General features: G+C 39.1%; 1 protein-coding gene across 1 annotated transcript in view; it reads right to left on the bottom strand.

Moving 5' to 3' along the window:
- LOC124775999 (protein bicaudal C homolog 1-A) overlaps nt 1-21,149 on the bottom strand; it is a 135,932-nt gene that overhangs the window by 101,982 nt on the left and 12,801 nt on the right. Inside the window, 1 exon segment of the mRNA XM_047250840.1 lies at nt 4,195-4,274. Within this exon segment, the coding sequence (XP_047106796.1) occupies nt 4,195-4,274 (80 nt within the window).

Raw genomic sequence — 21,149 nt, forward strand, 5'->3', positions numbered from 1 at the left:
ATCTAGAAGAATATTGAAGTATTGTTCCATGTATGTTAGCCCAGTACTTAGCCATATCTGTAACTTTTCCTTTAGGAGTGGTCGGTTTCCTGACCGATTAAAGTACTCGGTAGTGAAGCCACTTTATAAAAAAGGAAACAGGGATAATGTTGATAATTATAGACCTATTTCTATGCCATTGGTGTTTGCTAAAGTTATCAAGAGGGTTGTATATACAAGGTTACTGCAGCATTTAAATTCACATAATTTGCTGTCAAATGTACAGTTTGGTTTTAGAAATGGCTTAACAACTGAAAATGCTATAGTATCTTTTCTCTGTGAGGTTTTGGACAGATTAAATAAAAGGTTGCGAATGTTAGGTGTTTTCTTTGATTTAACGAAGGCTTTTGACTGTGTTGACCACAAAATATTACTGCAGAAGTTGGAATATTATGGAGTAAGGGGAGTAGCTTACAATTGGTTCGCCTCTTACTTTAAGAACAGGAAGCAGAAGGTAATTCTCTGCAATATTGAGAGTGGTAATGATGTTCAGTCCCAACGGGGCACTGTTAAATGGGGCGTTCCCCAAGGATAGGTGCTGGGGCCACTGCTGTTTCTTATTTATATAAATGATATGCCTTCTAGTATTACAGGTGATTCAAAAATATTTTTTTGCTGATGACACCAGCTTGGTAGTGAAGGATCTTGTGTGTAATATTGAAACATTATCAAATAATGTAGTTCATGAAATAAGTTCGTGGATTGTGGAAAATAATTTGATGCTAAATCACAGTAAGACACAGTTTCTACAGTTTCTAACTCACAATTCAACAAGAACTGATATTTTAATCAGACAGAATGGGCATGTTATAAGCGAGACTGAACAGTTCAAGTTCCTAGGCGTACAGATAGATAATAAGCTGTTGTGGAAAGCCCATGTTCAGGATCTTGTTCAGAAACTAAATGCCGCTTTATTTACCATTAGAACAGTATCTGAAATAAGTGACATTCCAACACGAAAAGTAGTCTACTTCGCATATTTTCATACGCTTATGTCATATGGTATTATTTTTTGGGGTAATTCTTCTGATTCAAAAAGGGTATTTTTGGCTCAAAAACGGGCTGTTTGAGCTATGTGTGGTGTAAGTTCGAAAACCTCTTGTCAACCCCTATTCAATAGTCTGGGAATTTTGACATTGCCCTCACAGTATATATTTTCTTTAATGTCGTTTGTTGTTAGCAATATTAGCTTATTCCCAAGAGTTAGCAGATTTCACTCAGTTAATACTAGGCAGAAATCAAATCTGCATATGGAATGCACTTCCTTGACTCTTGTGCAGAAAGGAGTGCAGTATTCTGCTGCATCCATTTTCAATAAGCTACCACAAGCACTCAAAAATCTTAGCAGTAGCCCAAACTGCTTTTAAGTCTAAACTGAAGAGTTTCCTCATGGCTCACTCCTACTCTGTCGAGGAGCTCCTGGAAGAGCTAAAAAATTAAGCAAATTCCAGTGTTACATTCTTAAAGAAATAAAGAAATAAATAAAGAAATAAATAAAGAAATAAATAAAGAAATAAATAAAGAAATAAATAAAGAAATAAATAAAGAAATAAATAAAGAAATAAATAAAGAAATAAATAAAGAAATAAATAAAGAAATAAATAAAGAAATAAATAAAGAAATAAATAAAGAAATAAATAAAGAAATAAATAAAGAAATAAAGAAATAAAGAAATAAAGAAATAAAGAAATAAAGAAATAAAGAAATAAAGAAATAAAGAAATAAAGAAATAAATAAAGAAATAAATAAAGAAATAAATAAAGAAATAAATAAAGAAATAAATAAAGAAATAAATAAAGAAATAAATAAATAAATAAATAAAGAAATAAATAAAGAAATAAATAAATAAATAAATAAATAAATAAATAAATAAATAAATAAATAAATAAATAAATAAATAAATAAATAAAGAAATAAATAAAGAAATAAATAAAGAAATAAATAAAGAAATAAATAAAGAAATAAATAAAGAAATAAATAAAGAAATAAATAAATAAATAAATAAATAAATAAATAAATAAATAAATAAATAAATAAATAAATAAATAAATAAATAAATAAATAAATAAATAAATAAAGAAATAAATAAAGAAATAAATAAAGAAATAAATAAAGAAATAAATAAAGAAATAAAGCTCTTTGTGTTCAGGATTGTTTGCTGTGAAAAGTTGTGTTACCACAAACAAGTGCACTTTATATGGGCTCCTAAAATTATTGCTCAAAATTTTTGGAGGAAGTATTGATTGAAATTTTGGATGGTGTTTTTTGGCTAGTAGTCACTTTAAAAATTTCTTTTCACCAGCACATTCAGGGCAAATTGGAGTCACTATCAATTATAGTAGTATGAGCAAATTTTTATTCAAAATGAGCCTCCAATTTTCATCAGGCTGCCTCCCATTAGGAATGTGGGTTTACGAAGCAGTTGTGATATTGCTTTCAAATGACAGTGCAGCAGTCATTTGTCTTTTTCTTGCAGGTTTTATCCAGTAAATTTAGATTTCAGCTAGTGCTAGCCATTATCATTGCTGAGAAATACAGGAAGTACATAGTCCTGCCATAGTATAAAAAGTTACAACTTATGCCATAGTCTATATGGCTTATACATTATATCACATATCAACATTTTATAATATCGATGCAAGTTCTGGTATGTCAGTCCCCTGTTTGGGCTTCTGTCATTTCTTTCAACACTACGGTATAATGGAGGTAGGCTTTGTGGAGAACACATTGATTGGTTGTGTAGTGCCCTCTATATGAACTATGTAATATATAACACTAAAAGGAAGCAGGAATTAATAAAAAGAAAGATTCTAACTGCTTTCTTTTGAGTGCTACATATTATGTAGTTCATATAGATGGCACCACAGCAAATCTGTGTGTTCTCCACAAAGCCTACCTTCACTATACTGCAGTCTTGAAATAAATGTGACAGAAGCCTGAACAACAGGGGAGTGATGTATCAGAAATCTAATCTATACTATAAAAAGGTGGGATGTAATCTAATATCTAAGCCATATAGGTTATGGCACGAGTTCACTTTTTATACTATCGCCTGATGATTTACTACCATTATTTTTTAGCATTGACAATGGCTAGGCACTGGCTGAAATCTAGATTTGTCAAATGAAACCTGCAAGAAAAGTACGACTGATTGCTGTTCTCATTTGAAATCCTAATTTTTCTTGAAACCTTCAGCAACTACTCTATGTGAATCAAAAGACCACTAGAAGCAACCAGTTAATTCCAGTTGCCAAGTATACCCTCCACCCACAAGTCGCAGGAACTATCTTCAATTTCACTACAAAATAAACTGCTTCTAACAAACAAATATAACATCAGCAATTTTATTCAGTCTGTCCTTTCTGACCACCACCAGAATTTTCATTTTAATGTTGCAACCCTTGTCAGTTTCAATGTCATGAACAAGACCAACCACAGTTAAGCATGTGACCATGTGACAGGAATAAATGTCACTTAAGGCTTGGAAACAGGGAAAGGGGAGATAGACATATCTACTAATTTTCTCTATTACAGATACAGTTTTATATAATGTACTATGCAATGAGTGTAAAGTTCAGATGAATCACTAAGTTAATGATAACATCCATATACGTACATGTGACTGCTGAAAGGAACAAGGTAATGGCCATATGTTGTGTTTTTGTGAATGTGTTTCATTTGGAAGTTTCTTTGCATGTGCGTACGTCTGTCCGATTAATTGAGGCTTATGATGTATTTCAATTCAGAGAGACAAAAGAAATTTGAAGTGATAAAAGCAGCAAGATTTCAGCTAAATTTAGTTAGTAACCACAAAACACTTTACAGTATGCTGCAGTTGGGTATGTTTTGTAAGCATTATCTTTGCAATGCAGATTAACTGTAGATCTGAGAAACTATTAAAGCAAATACTGTACATACAGAACACTGGTATGAAGCCAGAACTGTATTATGTCCTGTACTGGTAGATGATAGAAATAGAATTCCACATGTAGGGGTGTTTGATAATGAGGGGGAAGAATAGCTTCACTGTTTTGCATAATATATTTACTTATGATTCTACAGGAATGCGTTAGATCACCATAACCATCTCTATGAACAAATGTTTTCTCCAAGGTTATTGATTTTGAATTTGTGTAAAAGATCAAGTTTACTCACTCGTGTGTCAAAAACAGACATCACCATGTCTTTGGCATTTTTCACATCTGAAGGTCGACCAGCAACACGAATATGTGGATCTGCAACAAGTAACTAATTTAATTACTTATTGTTAGTGCAATATTGCTTTAACAAATTTATATAAATGTTTTTCAGAATCCACAAGGACAACCTAGCTGCAATTTAATTACTAATGCTGTTAATTTCACAGGACCTTTATTTTCATTCAGAAGTAATTTTTTTTCATTTTTATCATTTATTTACATGACTGTGCAATGTAATGTTAGTTGAATCCATGTTACTTCTGTGTCAAAGATATATCTGATATTAGGAAAGTGATGCAGTTTCATGCTGCATTGTGTAATTTACATATTTACATTTTAAGATTTTTTTCAGTGCATTTCTATGGCAAATTCATGTAAGTTTGATGTTTTTGAGGTTATCAATGGAAGACATTGCTGAAGCTCTTTTCAAAAATTTTTGGCACTCAATGATTTTGATAAATTTGGTAGGGTATTACGTACTGCTTGTTTGATATTTGGGCTTTTTGCTATCAGTGTCAGCCTCATGCTGCTTGTATGAAAGTGTTCTCCATGTTATTGTAATTATGAACTGACTAACATTAAGGTATTGACATAATAAATCACCAGAATATTAAAACTAATAAGCAGGTTTTTCAAGTTCTTGGCTTTACTTTATATTACGAAACACATCAATAAGGATCATGGATGAAACCCCTCATTGGTTAGACAGCTGCAACCTCAAAAGCCAATTCCAAGAGACAGAAAGGAGCATACCAAAGGAAGGTCAACAACTTATAATGCTCTGTTATTAAGATGTGGAGCTATTCTGATTATAGGAAACCTAAGAATACATTTTTATACTTCTGTTCTGTTTATAAGCAGTCCTAGCTAGCTGCACTTTCTCCTCAGGAGTTCATTCATAAAAGGGATCTATGACTTCTGAAGGAAATTTTATATCTCTGTATTTATCACAGATTTCTGAGCTAAACATATGCCATACGTATCTTCAGCATATGTGGTAGTGTGATGCTTATGTAGGACAATTAGTCCTCAGTGTGGTGTATAAACAGAAAAGGCCCTAAAGTTAATCGTTAAGCTTACCATTTTTCTTTTTCAAAAAATTACTTTTCTATTATTACACACAGCTTCAACATATTTGCATATCTTTGAAGTACAATACTATTATAAGCACCAGTTTCACACTGACATCACTTCTTGCAAGTTTTGTGATTTGTACGCAACAAACTAATGTGGCATTTTTGCATAAACACATTCTCATCCTGAGCACTGGGTAAGGTCCACCCCTGTATTCTGAAAGGGCAGCTGCCTCAGTCCATCTACCAACCCGCATACCAAGTTTTTTCATAGTCATCTTTTTACTACACAGCATGACACCACAGTCTGTGCATTGTGGGTGCAGGGGAAGTTATTCATAACCAGATGTGTTATTGTATGCAACATCATTAAAATTTTGTTTGAAGAGGCAAACAAAGTAAGACTCTGTAACTGCTGAAAAAAGTTGCAGGAAGTAGCAACTGTTCCCAACACACAAAGTGATTAAAGTAGGAGAGGAGAAACCTAAGTGCTATTACTTCCCTAGGCTTCACTACTTCGGAAAGACATTGAAGAAGCTAAGTTTATAATTTTAGTTTTTGGTAATACTGCTGAACAGGTTCTCAGAAGATTTTATTTCCATTTGACACATGCTCTGTATTTTACACTGTCAGTATAGTAGTAAGTGATATCTACCATGCTAGCTTTTGTACACCTGTTTCGTGAGATACTTTTAACATTTTTGCATTTGATGAATTATTGTTTGTATTAACTACCTCTTACTATGATCATTTGCAGACTCACTATCTGCATCTTACAAGTTACGAGAGATGCATTTGTGCACAGGCATGAAATGTAACTGCATCTCCCCTACCATGTGGCAGCCATTTAAAATAGAGCCTCCATCACTACCATCACCCCCCCCCCCTGCCCCCCATGCTGTTTATGCATATATAGTCTAAGCTGGTTGGCATGTACTCATGAGTGAGTAGTGCACCCCTTGAGGGGATGAATCACATTTTCTGTGTGTTCTGCTGTTGCTTCTGAAGATGTGTGAGTAAGTATTATAGTGCTCATTGTGCTTTTAGGAAACATTTATTACTTTTATAAAAAATGTGGTTAAGCCAACTTGCTTATATTTAAGAGCTTTCATTATTTTCCTTTTCTGAAGTAGGATTAAGGGTGTTAACTCTAGTTTGATGAGTAGAGTTAAAAAGAACTAATCACGGTCTTCTGTTCCTTTAATAAGAAAGATTTTAGGACAAATAAGCTGTGGAGAGCAAATATGATCATTTGTGGTATCATCTTATGCATTGGTTAAAGGATACTTAACTGCAACGAGGGAAGGAAAGTGTGCCTGATAGACTGTCCAAGGCTCCCTAGAGCTGGCCTTACAGCGGGAGAGCAACGTCTTTGTCAACTGATCAGAAGTTCCTTCTCTAGATTTCCAAAATGACAAAGTTCAGAGGAATATAGTAGAGCACCTAGTATTGAGATGGTCAGTAATAAAACTGTATGATTTTAAAACCAATGGGGTATGATAGCACTAGTTTATTGTGTGTAGATTGCTTAGTCACAGCATTTTTGGAAATCTTTCAGAGGTCAGGTGCAAGTACAGTGAATTACTAATAACTGCCACAAATACTGCTTTAAAAGCACTGCTCTAGTATGATGAAGTTTAGTTCATAACCCCCACACTGCATGAAGGTATAGCCTATGTGACGAGTGACTTTTGGGCCATCAGTATAGTTTACTTTTGACCAGGAGAACTGGCAAAAACAGAGGAATGAACATGGAAATTTGAGGAGTTTATTATTTATTTTGGTCCACAGGTTAAGTCCAGACAGATCTTTGAGGTACAAATCATAGCAGGGGAACTGGAGGAGTGGCAGGAAATGACAGGTGGGTGAGATGGACAGAAGTTTATCTGACAAGAGGAAGATTGAGGTCAGAGTGAATAGACTGCAAATTAATTTTTACTGGGACTCCAGGCCCGAGTCACTTGAGTAGGTGAATATCCTTGCTGTTCAAGATTGCTGTGGAGATGTGCTGCCAAATTCTACAGTAACTGGTGTGTTATCTGTCGAGGAGGAATTCCAACCTACAAGTAGGCTGTTCACAGGTTCTTGAGCCACTAGTCAGAAGTCAGATCCCGAAGTGGTGCACTGGGGCAGTAACTAATGCTTTTGGGACTACCAATCCATTAGCCAATTTCCTGTAATCCAATCAAGTTTAATCAAGCACCCTATGAAGCCCAAGAGGGTAGAATGGTCTGCAACCAAGGAGGCATGACAACTATCAGAGTGTTGAGCTCCAACTGACACTTCTTATTAAGCTGGTAGGTAAGTGGCAGCGAAATCAACTAGGCATCGAGAGTTCACAAAAATTGAGGTAACAATCACACTGAACAGTTCATTGTGAAGGTCAAGTCGTGTTTGTGAATAAGCAGTTCTAAACTGGCAAAATTGTTTAACATGTTTTGTCAGTGGAAATTGTGAAGAAACTGCTGACAGCCCAGAACTACACTTCCCACCTGTAGCTTGCATTCAGCGGAACTCCTGGTTTAAGATCTGTAGTAAATACAAAATAGTCTATATCTAGGTTCAGTGGGGTCACACTACAGTCTCTGAACCCATTAAAGTGTATAAAAAAGTAGTCTCTCACAGCACAGACACATGTAGAACTCCATTGTTCTTTGCATGAAGGGTACTATAGGATCATCTAACACTTGACAACCAAAAAGAGGAAACTACAGATAAAAACTCAGAGGGTGAGAGGGAGTGTGTACTAAAATCACCCAGGAGATGGAAAGATGATATCCGATGGAACAGGTTAACTATCTTGATATGTACATTCCATATTTGGAGGGATACAATCATTATGGAGAGTAAAATCTATAGTTACCTGTATGCAGAAAGCCTCGGTAGCAAATCCTTTACTGAGTGGTACTTTATCACGAAACAGTTTCACAAGTACAGATGCACAAGTAGGACCCAAATCCTTTTCAAAGTCCACTATTTTCAAAATAGATTGATTACCAGAATGAGTTTTCACTCTGCAGCGGAGTGTGCACTGATATGAAACTTCCTGGCAGATAAAACTGTGTGCCGGACCGAGACTCAAAATCGGGACCTTTGCCTTTCGCGGGCAAGTGCTCTGTGATTATATACAACAGGGCATATGTTTCACACAACTGAATTTACTGAAGGATAATGCATATTGCCGGATAAAATACTAGTTGTCTGAATTTTGATAGGTGGTGGAAATATCCTTTACATTCCTAGTTGATGATAGCCATCAGTGTACTGAGCAGTTTGAAGGGGGTGAGAAGTTTACATGACCTATTAGGTATACCATCGACAAGTGTAACTGGAACACCAGTTACAGGAGCAGGTTTTCCAGTGCAGTTGGGAACTGAAGACCCACATTAGCCTTTGCTCCTCTCTTTTTTTCATCTTAATACTCCTTACAGAATTTCATCCCTGGATGGAGATACTAAGCTGTATACTAAAGGGAGGATGAGAAAACTTTTACAGCTAACAACTCCTGGCTCCCTCCAGTATTGTCTGATGTTGAGGTACAAGGCTGTCTTACTCTACTGAGGAAGTGCAGATGACTATATCCCTCTGCTGGGAGTGGCATGACAATTGAGTAATACTCAACCAACAAGGGAGTTGGTAACTGTGGTCACTGATACATGGTGGTGGTTGGATCCATGATGTGTCCTCATGCAGCAGTCATTTGCAGTCTCCACAGCTGGTATCATTTGCCCAGTGTGAAGACATTCTCAGATTACAACATTTAAAACATTGGGGGTGGGGTGGCAATGGGGGCAGAAGGTAAAAATTGGCTTTACAATACAAAAGTTAGCCATCACTTACCTTTTTAGGCAATATTACCCTTTGAAAGCAAAAAATGAAAGTACCAGTGTGTTTTCTTACCTTTCAATCCCTGCTGTGTAAGTCAGACAAAATTATTCCCAGCTCACTCTTCATCTGTCTGATGTGAGCTTGCAATGGAACCCACCCTGAGCCATGCTGAGGCTCTTCGTAGGAGCATTGGTGATGGGAACATCATATGTTATAGAAATGCAAAGCCTGTGATAGTGTTTTGCTAGTTTAGTTCACTTTCCTAAATTTTCCCCCATTATGTTCCACAGTGGTTTAATTGCCAAAAGGGATTTTTTTTTACTATACTGTTCTTCTCTGGTGTAGTCAGGTAAGTGGAAGTTGGAGTCATTCCTTTCTACATTAAAACTAGATCTGGGGAGACAGCTGTGGTTTTGTAGCCACCAGTATGGTTAAGTTTGACACTATCCATTGCAGATCATTTATCACAGAGCCACTCACTCCAGCCAGGGGCTCTTCACATGGGCACCACCTCTGTGCAGCAGCCCATATGTGGCACTATAATCACTGACCACCTGTGGTTCTGAGTCAGAAGCCACATACTCCATGTGCACCGAGTTTTTTTCATCTGTGACAACAAAAGTGTGTGTTCTGCAAGTAGCTAAAAAGCTGTAGGAGCACCATGTTAGTGTAAGTGCTTTTCATGCTTTTTTCATCTGTAAGTACTCCACATGTAATACGTAATTATGGAAATTGTTTTGTATCATGTTCATCTACACACAGACAAAGAAATGCCTTTTCCTAATTATTCTCCACATATTTCTTGGGCAGTGGAAATGCTTTCTGACATTCTTTATTTCTTTGCTTTTATGTGATCTGAATGACACTACCATATGTTCCATTACTGAAGGTTGTAAATTATCGATCCTCATTCCAGTTTGTCCAAGTGTTCTTCAAACTTGTGGAGCTTCACAAGCAGGAACATCCACTCCCTTTCTGAGTACCCTGTATATTGTCACATCACAATGCTTTAGCAGTTGTCTCCTTGGTACAAGCATTTACCATATTCAACTCATGGCTGCTCTTCCTTCAGGAATAATAGTTTTTACCATCTTCACTGAAGATGGAATTTTTACTACAGTAAACAAAGACTAACTCTTTGATGAAATATTTTTGGTTATCAGTCAAGTCATGGCATTATATTGTCAGTAGTTCAATTAGCTTCCTACTTGTCATTTGCAGGCAAGGTGCTATGCCTGGCCAACAGGTTCTGGGATTCTGTCAAAGTGGCAGTGGAGATTGAAGTCCATGATAACCTTGATATTTCTAACAACAGTTTCCATGTGAGATCTGCATGGGATGTGGTGCTAACAGAAATCTCAGGAATGCTCCCTTGTGAAAGCAATAGAGCAGTGGGTGGATTAGATAGGCAGCATAAGAACTAGATGCCCAGACTGACTCCATCCCAACAGGGCCCCACCACTGGACATCTCTTCTGGAGCAATGCAATTGACCAACTCATTGAGGTCTTTGCAGATGAGTCTACTGTGAAGGAATGTATTTGACATAAACCTTACATTTTCTCAATATGGCAGGTAGGAAACTCATGGAAACTGCACCAGCATAACTTGGCAGATAACCTGAGACTTCAGTTAAATTTGCTTAGAAAGCCTACATTCTCATTTTAGAATAACTCACAAAAGTAGTTTATATGAGGTGCAATCAAAACAACTGTTTTCTGATATTTACATGTTGGCAGCTCAAACGAACTAGTTCAAATGCACTATTTGTTGATTGTTTACAAAACCAGTAAAGTCCTGGTTTTGTTTCAGCAGTCTTGACTGCTGAAAGTGAACTACAGCTTAAGAAGTCTTGACTTCTGCCAGTTATGTAATGAGTGTTGTAAATTTGGGTTTACAACTAGGAGTTACAACCAGTTCATGTGCCTACAGTAATAAATGAATGAATAGTTATATAGTGACTTCAAGACATTAAAAGTAGCCTTAGGAGTGTGCATCATGAACAGAGGGGCATAACCATTATCCAAACTGATGAAACTGCACAGTAAGTGGACCAAAAACTGCAACCCAATTCACAGTTTGTGCTCTGGATGAGTAGTCCTATTCTGCTTATTTAACAGCACTCCTTACACAGATGTAACAGACAGCTCTGGTATCAAAAACTGTGTGCAAGATTTGTACTGGCTGCTGTAAGGTGACTTCTTTTAACACAATATTTAAAAACCTACACAAATGCAAAATCAGAAGCAAATTCAGTGGTACCTTTATCTGTCAAAAAACCAAGATCATCTCTGACTTAACACTTCTTACACTTTGAACAGTGGCTTGTGGGACATTGGCTTGAAGGTGATTAACTTAAGACCACTTAACTGGTTCAAATGAATTCTCAGGCATAGTAATTTCGTCCAAGGCAATTTAAGACTCTAGTACACCATTATAAAAACTACTTGAAAGTGCTCAGTGACTGCATAGAAAAGTGAGGTAAGTTTGTAGGAAACAGCTACAAGCTTTTTCTGAAGGATATTTATGATATAACAGCCCTTACTTTTTGAATATGCCTCTTATCTTTACAGCTCCTCAGTCACTGTTCTGTGCATGTGCTATTGGTAGAATAATGTAAAATATGTGAATGAAAATCAACATGCTACTAGCCAGAGGAACACTAATGTCTTACACTGACAATAGGTGGAAGTTTTCCTTCAGATAGGTACCAGTAACCCACATCTCTTCATTTTTTTATGCCAATGCCGTAGTGCCTAATATATTTATCCATCTCTGAAGTTTGTGTGTACCATCTATGACAAGATTAAGAGCATTGTCTACAGCTGGAGTTTGCAGTCTGCATCACACCATTGTTTACTAGCATCTAATGACTGCTATCTTTACTCCCCAAGTTAAGGACACAATTCTTTAAATTTGTCTTCTTCAGTCCAGAGACTGGTTTGATGCAGCTCTCCATGCTACTCTATCCTGTGCAAGCCTCTTCACTTCTGAATAAGTACTGCAACCTACATAATCCTGATTCTGCTTTGTGTATTCACCTGTCTCCCTCCATGATTTTTACCCTCCACACCTCCCTCCAATACTAAATTGGTAATCCCTTAATGTATCACAATGTGTCCCAGCAACTGATCTGTTCTTTTAGTCAAGTTGTGCCATGGGCACCACATTTTGAAAACTTCTCTTCTCACATCCATCACATCCATACAGGGCTACACTCCATACAAATACTTCCAGTAAAGACTTCTTGACACTTAAATCTATAGTCAATGATAAATTTCTTTTCTTCAGAAATGCTTTCGTTGCCATAGCTGATCTACATTTTATATCCTCTCTACTTTGACCATTTATTTTGTTCCTCAAATAGCTCAACTCATTAATTACTTTAAATACCTCATTTCCTAATATAATCCCCTAAGCATCACCTCATTTAATTTGACTACATCCTATTATCCTCATTTTGCTTTTGTTTATGTTCACCTCCTTTTAAGACACTGCCCATTCCATTCAACTGCTCTTCCAGGTCCTTTGCTGTCTGACAGAATTACAATGTCATCTGTATACATGAAAGCTTTAATTTCTTCTCCATGGATTTTAATTCCCACTCCAAATTTTTCTTTTGTTCCTTTACTGTGTGCTCAATATACAGATTGAATAACATTGAAGATAGGCTACAACCCTGTCGCACTCCCTTCCCAACTACTGCTTCCCTTTCAGGCCACTCTACTCTCATAACTGCCATTTGGTTTCTGTACAACTTGTAAATAGCCTTTCACTTCCTGTATTACACACATGCCACACTCAGAATTTGAAAGAGTTTTCCAGTCAACATTGTCAAAGCTTTTTCTAAGTCTGCAAATACTAGGAACATAGGTTTTCCTTTCCTTGACCTAACTTATAAGATTTACATTTATTCTTTCTTTAACCTTACTGTGTAGCCCATTTTCCCAGAAATGTTGTGATAGGAAAAAGTAAATGTAGCAGTTCAGCATGCCTGTTGTAGAATGCCAAGACAAAGATATTTCAACAAAATCAGACACCACATAGTTGTTTCCAAGTTTCCCTATTTTGACAGCCAATCTGTCTGAAAGCCATATGGAGTAACTTCCACCTACTAACATCCAACTTTAAAATTTATATTTATTCTTCTGATACATTTGTAGGACTACTGACAGAAGCTTTTGTTTAACAGCTAGACATGTTTCACCACAGTTTTATTTACAGAGTTCTCTTTTATCATTTTATTTTCTGTATTGTGTGTGCACCTTGAGACTGCCAACAGAAAGCAGTTTTAAGTATAAATTGATACAGGATGTCATCACTGTAGTTGACCTGTCCTGAGCAGTACATTATTTTTTGTCCTGCTGTATGTTTGTGTTTTTTGTTTAGACTGTCTTCTTGCCCTCTCTGGCAAATTCTGGAATTTGTTATGTTGCTGTGCCTGTACATTTGCATTTAACATAATGAATTAATGAGCAAAATTCATGTACAGGTATCTTCCTGTATCATCCTTGTTAGTTACATACCAATGAAAATAACTGATTCTTGAAAATATAGTGTAATATAATTGAATAGATAAAAAATCCTCTCACCATGCAGCAGACAGGAGAAAAACCGAAGTTAAAGAAACAAGTTTTCTGAGCCAGTAGTCCCTTCTGGCAGAAGAGGAAGGAATAAAGCTGCAGGGAAAGGACTATCTGGGGAGAGTGAAAGGGAAGTCACTCTTAACCCCAGACCAGAAGACCCTTATAAGTTCTGGGTGATTTTTCTGTAACTCACTATTTTGTAAATTCACCAGTCAGTTTTGTTCACCCCCCCCCCCCCCCCCCCTCTTCTGCCATGAGGAGCCACTGCCTACTAAACCTTGTACATTTAACTTTGCGTGTTTTTCCTGTCACACTAGGTGTGCAGATTTTTCATCCACCTAATTACATTTTCAATCATTGTTAATTAGTTAAATGAATATATATGCTCTACAAACCACTTATGTGCACGACAGGGTTATCACATTTTCTTTCCATCCCAGCTGTGTAAATAGTGTGGGAGGAAAGAATACTTACATGTCTCTGCAAATGTAGTAATTAATTTTGTCTTAATCTCTATGGGAGCAATGTATACCAGGGATGAAAATAATCTCCAGATTCTTCACTTAATACTCGTTCTAGAAATTCTTTTAATTAGACTTTTGCAGGATAATTTCTGTCAATCTTTAAGAGTTTGCCATTTCAGATTTTTGGGCATTTCTACAACAGCCTCCCATGGACCAAACAAAACACTTACCATTTCTATTTTATCTACAACCGAGGATACATAATCACTTCATCATAAATAAGAAAGTTCTGTTTATTACGGTTCTAGGGCACAAAACAGCTATGTCCAAAAATGACCATTTTGTGGGCTTAGTGAAGAGTAAAAACAGGAATTTAAATCAGCAGAAATGGGAGTGAAACTCAAGGAGAAGGGAAACTAAAAATGAAAGGTAACCTTAAAAAAGTGCTATTGAATGGCGGGGGGGGGGGGGGGGGGGGGGGAGGGGTGTTTTTCCTGAAAAGAGCTTCGGATGACCGATGTCATCTCCCTAACACTTAACTCAAGGATGCAATTTGCTGAGTGTGTGTCATCTGCTAAAAGGGAAGATATATTAGATGACAGCTGCAAACAGGTGCATAGTGGATTAAAATAGGGGCACAGAAGTAAAAGCTGTCTCACCATCCACATTTGAGAGCATTGGGGACAAAGAGGAGGACTGCTACTTAAAAAATGTTGATAGCTAAAAAGTCAGTGCCCAATGTGGAGTATAGTTAAACTTACCTTCTCTTGACAATGAGGCAGTGAGGAAGGGGCCCAAGCACAGGGAAAAGATTTTATGTCCCGTAATTTATTATGCGAGAGTGCAGACTAATTTGTGTGCCATAAAAGAGCAACATGACAAACACTCTGCAGATCGGCAAAGGGAACCACGCTAACAGCGGATCGAGGAAGAGACAGCAGCCTTTGCCACTATATCTGCTTTCTCATTTCCATGTATACAAACATGCCCTGGGATCCAGAGGACTGCCACAGAGATGCCCCCAAAGTGGAGCATGTGGAGGCAGTCCTGAGTCCAGTGGACTAGAGGGTGGATGGGAAAAGAGCTTGGAGGTTGAGAAGAGAGCTGAGCGAATCCAAGCATGTAATATACTGTACCCACTGATGGCGACAGATATATTGTACAGCCTGGAGAACAGAATAAAGCTCCACAGTAAAAACCGAACACTGGTTGGGAAGCTAAAATCTAATAGGGGTGTCATCAGTAGTATAGAAACTCTAAACAACAAAGGGGGTCTTGGAGCCGTCAGTGTAAATAAATGTGGCATCCTCCATTTGTGCGCATAGAGTAGCAAATGCCCGATGATAAACTGTGGGGGAAGTGGGGGTTGTACTATCGTTGGAAAGCTGATGAAGGTCACAAAGAAGGCAGGTCCGGGGTGAAGCCAAGGTGGCATCTTACCTCCATTTGTCAAGAAAGTTTTAGGAAAATGAAAGGAAAGTGAATGTAGCAGTCGGAAGAAGTGGACTCTGTTGGTAGAGAGGAAGGCTGGCTGCATACCCTAAGTCTGAGGTGGTGTAAAAGAAAGGCATGGGTCAGATTATCAGGCATGGAAGACAGGTGACTAGCATAACAACTCAGGAGGATAGCTCACTGATTGGACAGTGGAGGTTCAGCAGTCTCAGCTTAAAGGCTCTCCACAGGGCTAGTGTAAAAAGCTCCAGACACTAAACACAATCCACGGCAGTGAACAGAATGGAGAAGCCAAAGAAAAAATGGCTCTGAGCACTATGTGACTTAACTTCTTAGGTCATCAATCGCCTAGAACTTAGAACTAATTAAACCTAACTAACCTAACTACCTAAGGACATCACACACATCCATGCCAGAGGCAGGATTCGAACCTGAGACCGTCACGGTCGCTCAGCTCCAGACTGTAGTGCCTAGAACCGCACGGCCACTCCGGCCGGCGAGAGAGACTGCGAAGAATAGACAGCCATGCAGAGGAATAAACTGGGTTTCTATAGTCCAATTCTGAGCACACTAAGGTGTGATATAGGTGGAGGAGGACCACTCTGTCCGCTTCCCAGGAGGTACCACACAAAACATTGAGGGCGTTGAAGGATCAGACATTAGGCGAAAGATATGGAACGTGGTAAGACCAACACAGTTTTCTGTCAAACTTAAGTCCCAAGAATTTGGTGACATCCGTGAATGGAAGGTCAACAGGGCCTAGATGTAAGGAAGGCGGATAGAACTCCATATGATGGCAAAAATTTACACTGACTGTCCTACAGGGAGAAAATTGGAACCTGGTTTCAATCCTCCGTGAGTGGAGGCAATCGAGACATCCTTTAAGACGTTGTTCAAGAAGGCTGGTCCATTGAGAGCTATAGCAGACCGCAAAATCATCGACAAAGAGGGAGCCCGAGACGTCGGGAAGGAGACGGTCTGCAAATGGATTTATGGTGACGGCAAACAGTACAACACTTAGGATGGAGCCCCAGGGAACCCCGTTTTCTTGGGAGAAAGTACAGGATAGAGAAGTGTTCACCCACACCTTAAATGTGCGCTCTTTCATAAATTCAGGGATGAAAACGGGTAGCCCATGTCGGAAGCCCAAGAGAACAGTGTGTAGAGGCTGCCTGTCCTCCAATAAGTATCGTATGCCCTATCCAGATAAAAAAATATAGCTAGCGTTTGGCGTTTCCTGAGAAAATTGTTCATGATATAAGTGGAGAGAGCGACAAGATGGTCAACTGCCAAACAATGCTTTCCGAAACGGCATTGGGCAGTTGTTAAAAGGTTTCAGGACTCCAGCCACCAGCCTATACGGCAATTTACCATATGCTCCAAAACCTTACAAACACTACTCTTGAAGGAGATTGGGCGATAGCTGGAGGGGAGATGTTTGTCCTTTCCAGGTTTCAGAACAGGAATGACGATAGCTTCCCACCATCTTCCCTGGAAAGATACTGTCGACCCAAAGTCTATTATAAAGGCGAAGCAGATAGCACAGACTAGGGTATGATAGATGCAGAAACGTTTGGACGTGGACACCATGCAGTCCCGAAGCAGAAGAGCGAGAGGAGGAGTGTGCTTGTCGGTTCCCACCTAGGAAAAAAGGCATTATAGCTTTCGCGATTTTGAGAGGAGAAAGCAAGAGGTCGCTCTTCTGCTACCTGTTTCTTCAGAAGAAAGGCTGATGGGTAATTAGAAGAGCTCAAAATCTCAAAGTGTTGACCCAATGAGTTAGAGATTGCGACTCGGTCCACTAACGTATCCTGCGTGATGGTGAGCCCAAAAGGTTGATGAGAAACTGAACATGCCAGATATCTGTCCGATTCGGCTCCAAACAATGGATGAGAGACTGAAGATATTAAAGGAGTTGGTGAAAAAATCCCAGCTTGCCTTATTTTTATTACATTTGATGCAATGGTTGGTTGGTTGGTTGGTTTTGGGGAAAGAGACCAAATAGCGAGGTCATCGGTCTCATCGGATTAGGGAAGGACAGGGAAGGAAGTCGGCCGTGCCCTTTCAGAGGAACCATCCCGGCATTTGCCTGGAGCAATTTTAGGGAAATCACGGAAAACCTAAATCAGAATGGCCGGACGCAGGATTGAACCGTCGTCGTCCTCCCGAATGCGAGTCCATTGTGCTAACCACTGCGCCACCTCGCTCGGTGATGCAATGGCATCGCACACTTAACTACTAATAGCGGATACAGTTGGCCAACGTAGGATTATGGTGGAAAACGTAAAGAGCATGTCTCTGCTCACGTATTGCATCACAGCACACCTCATGCCACCAAGGAACTGGGGGGCACCAGACAAAAGGGGAGGTATGAGGTACTCAGCATTCCGTTTGTGCTAGGAAATTGACTGTCATCAAACGTTGCTAGAGAGGAGAAGTGTCCAGTCAGCTAGGGCAAACTTCCAGCATCTTGGGTGCATAGGTAGCAGTTGTGGCTATAATTTAAGGACACACAGAAAATTGTCACTCGCATGTGTATCAGCAACAGTGAACCATTCAAAGTGCTGAGCTAGCCGAACAGTACCTACCGAAAGGTCCAAATGAGAGTAGGTTGACATGGAGGCAGACAAAAATGTAGGTTCCCAGTGCTGACATGAACCAGATCCTCTTGGTGGAAGAGGCCAATCAATAGGGATGCACACTAACAAGGACATATCCCCAAAGTGGGTGGTGTGCATTGAAGTCCCCAACCAGCAAATAGGTGGTGGGAGCTGACCAAGGGAATGAAGGAGATCAGCTCTTGCCATTGGTGTGGATGATGGAATGTATATGGTACAAAAAGTGAAGGCGAATCCAGAAAAGAAGGATGTACAGTGAACTGTGTAAGTGGATTCGGTGATAATGGATAGTATCATGGAGAATAATCTGAACTTCCCATGTGACAGAATGGCAGCAACAGAGGGGTGATCAAACAGGAATGATTAGAAATGAGGGGAAAAAGCGATCATGGAGGCATAGCTTTGTTTCCTGAAGGAATAAGATGACCGGGGAGTAGGATCTTAAGAGGATCAACACTTCATTCCAATTGGAGCAAATTCCATGGTTATTCCAATGGGTAATTGGCATAGGGCGGACGAAAAATGGAGAATCTCACCACTGTTACCGTCAACTTATCAACTGCTGAGAGCCTGTGGCTGACAGCGTGGAATGGCATCCAGCCAGCCAGAAGACCCCAATCCATAGGTTTGGGGGGGGGGGGGGGGGGGGGGGCAGCTCCTGCCGCCGGTGATTGGCTGGTTGATTGGCCGCCAGCAGTGCTTCTTGGCGAAATGGAGGATGGCTGAGGACGGCTACCTACAATTACTCTCAGCAATTACGGCAACTAAAATGTCCGCGATTTTTATAGTTTGGCGCTCAAACGTATTATAGCTAAGACTATGGTCCATTACTATACTTCAATAAAATCTTTCAAACTTTGCCCGCTTTTACTTTCACAAAGCTAAGTGTTCTTATATTCAGTTTAACGTAACTTCGTATAACCCACAGATCCTCTTATCTGTTATTTGGCATGTAATAGAATTTAATACTTGGCGCTACTTTTTCTCGCGCATACAGTTCCTCAGATATTCGTAGTCCATGACCTTACGCCAAACGTCTGTACCGTATAAATTAACTATAGTCAATTTTCTTGCAGTTTAAAGTGCTCTGATCCCTTCCGTAGCATATCTCACAGAAATGCCAGCTATATCGCATGCCGCAGCTACGTAGACTTATTTGGAGTGCAGAAAAAACAAGAGAACTAACAATACCAGCGCATGGTTTAATTAGTAACATTTAGAAACAAAAGTAGCTGCGTTGAACCCCGTTAGATTTCCCTGAAGCGCTACTTTGCTTGCGGGCGTTATTCTTATTGGAAATTGTATAGTAACACGAATTCTTTACAGACGAATGGAAAAATTGGTAGAAGCCGACCTCGGGGAAGATCAGTTCGGATTCCGTAGAAATGTTGGAACACGCGAGGGAATACTGACCCTATGACTTATCTTAGAAAATAGATTAAGGAACGGCAAACCTACGTTTCTAGCATTTGTAGATTTAGAGAAAGCTTTTGACAATGTTGATTGGAATATTCTCTTTCAAATTCTAAAGGTGGCAGGGGTAAAATACAGGGAGCGAAAGGCTATTTACAATTTGTACAGAAATCAGATGGCAGTTAAGAGTCGAGGGACATGAAAGGGAAGCAGTGGTTGGGAAGGGAGTGAGACAGGGTTGTAGCCTCTCCCCGATGTTATTCAATCTGTATATTGAGCAAGCAATGAAGGAAACAAAAGAAAAGTTCGGAGTAGGTATTAAAGTCCATGGAGAAGAATTGAAAACTGAGGTTCGCCGATGACAGCGAAGGACCTGGAAGAGCAGCTGATCGGAATGGACAGTGTCTTGAGAGGAGGATATAAGATGAACAACATCAAAAGCAAAACGAGGATAATGGAATTTAGTCTAATTAAATCGGGTGATATGGAGGGTATTAGATTAGGAAATGAGACAAAGTAGTAAAAGAATTTTGCTATTTGGGGAGCAAAATAACTGATGGTCGAAGTAGAGAGGATATAAAATGTAGACTGGCAATGGCAAGGAAAGCATTTCTGAAGAAGAGCAATTTGTTAACATCGAGTATTGATTTAGCCACTTTTCTGAAAGTATTTGTTTGAGTGTAGCAATGTATGGAAGTGAAACGTGGACGATAAATAGTTTAGAAAAAAGGAGGCTAGAAGCTTTCGAAATGTGGTGCTACAGAAGAATGCTGAAGATTAGATGGGTAGATCACATAACTAATGAGGTGGTACTGAATAGAATTGGGGAGAAGAGAAATCTGTGGCACAACGTAACTAGAAGAAGGGATCGATTGGTAGGACATGTTGTGAGGCATCAGGGCATCACAAGTTTAGCATTGGAGGGCAGCGCAGAGGGTAAAAACCATAGAGGGAGACCAAGAGATGAATACACTCAACAGATTCAGAAGGATGTAGGTTGCAGTAGGTTCTGGGAGATGAAGCTTGTACAGGATAGAGTAGCACGGAGAGCTGCATCAAACCAGTCTCTGGACTGAAGACCACAACAACAACAACGAGAATTTAAACTTTTCAATGCTATTCATTATTTCCGATATTATCCATCACCTGTCCCCTATATCAACAGATTCTGCTTCGCATGGATTCGGGAAGTCCTTGACAGGATTTCAGCAGTATATAGCATCAGATGTCTACGCACAGGTCAAGAAATTCCCCAAATTATGGGATGGCAGTTTATGAGCCCGCAGCGGGGACCGTGTGTTCCAATCGGTACAGCCCAGGCTAATTTGCTGGACAGGACAATGGGAGTTCGCTATAATACCGCTCAAACCACTGTAGCACGCTTCTGACCTCCTACTGGAAGATGTCATCGCCACAGGAGGAGAGTTCAAGCACTGAGCGATGCAGGTAGTCCACAATAATGTTTTTGTAGTTCACTG

Source organism: Schistocerca piceifrons, chromosome 2 (genome assembly GCF_021461385.2).
Source record: "Schistocerca piceifrons isolate TAMUIC-IGC-003096 chromosome 2, iqSchPice1.1, whole genome shotgun sequence".
Taxonomy (NCBI): domain Eukaryota; kingdom Metazoa; phylum Arthropoda; class Insecta; order Orthoptera; family Acrididae; genus Schistocerca; species Schistocerca piceifrons.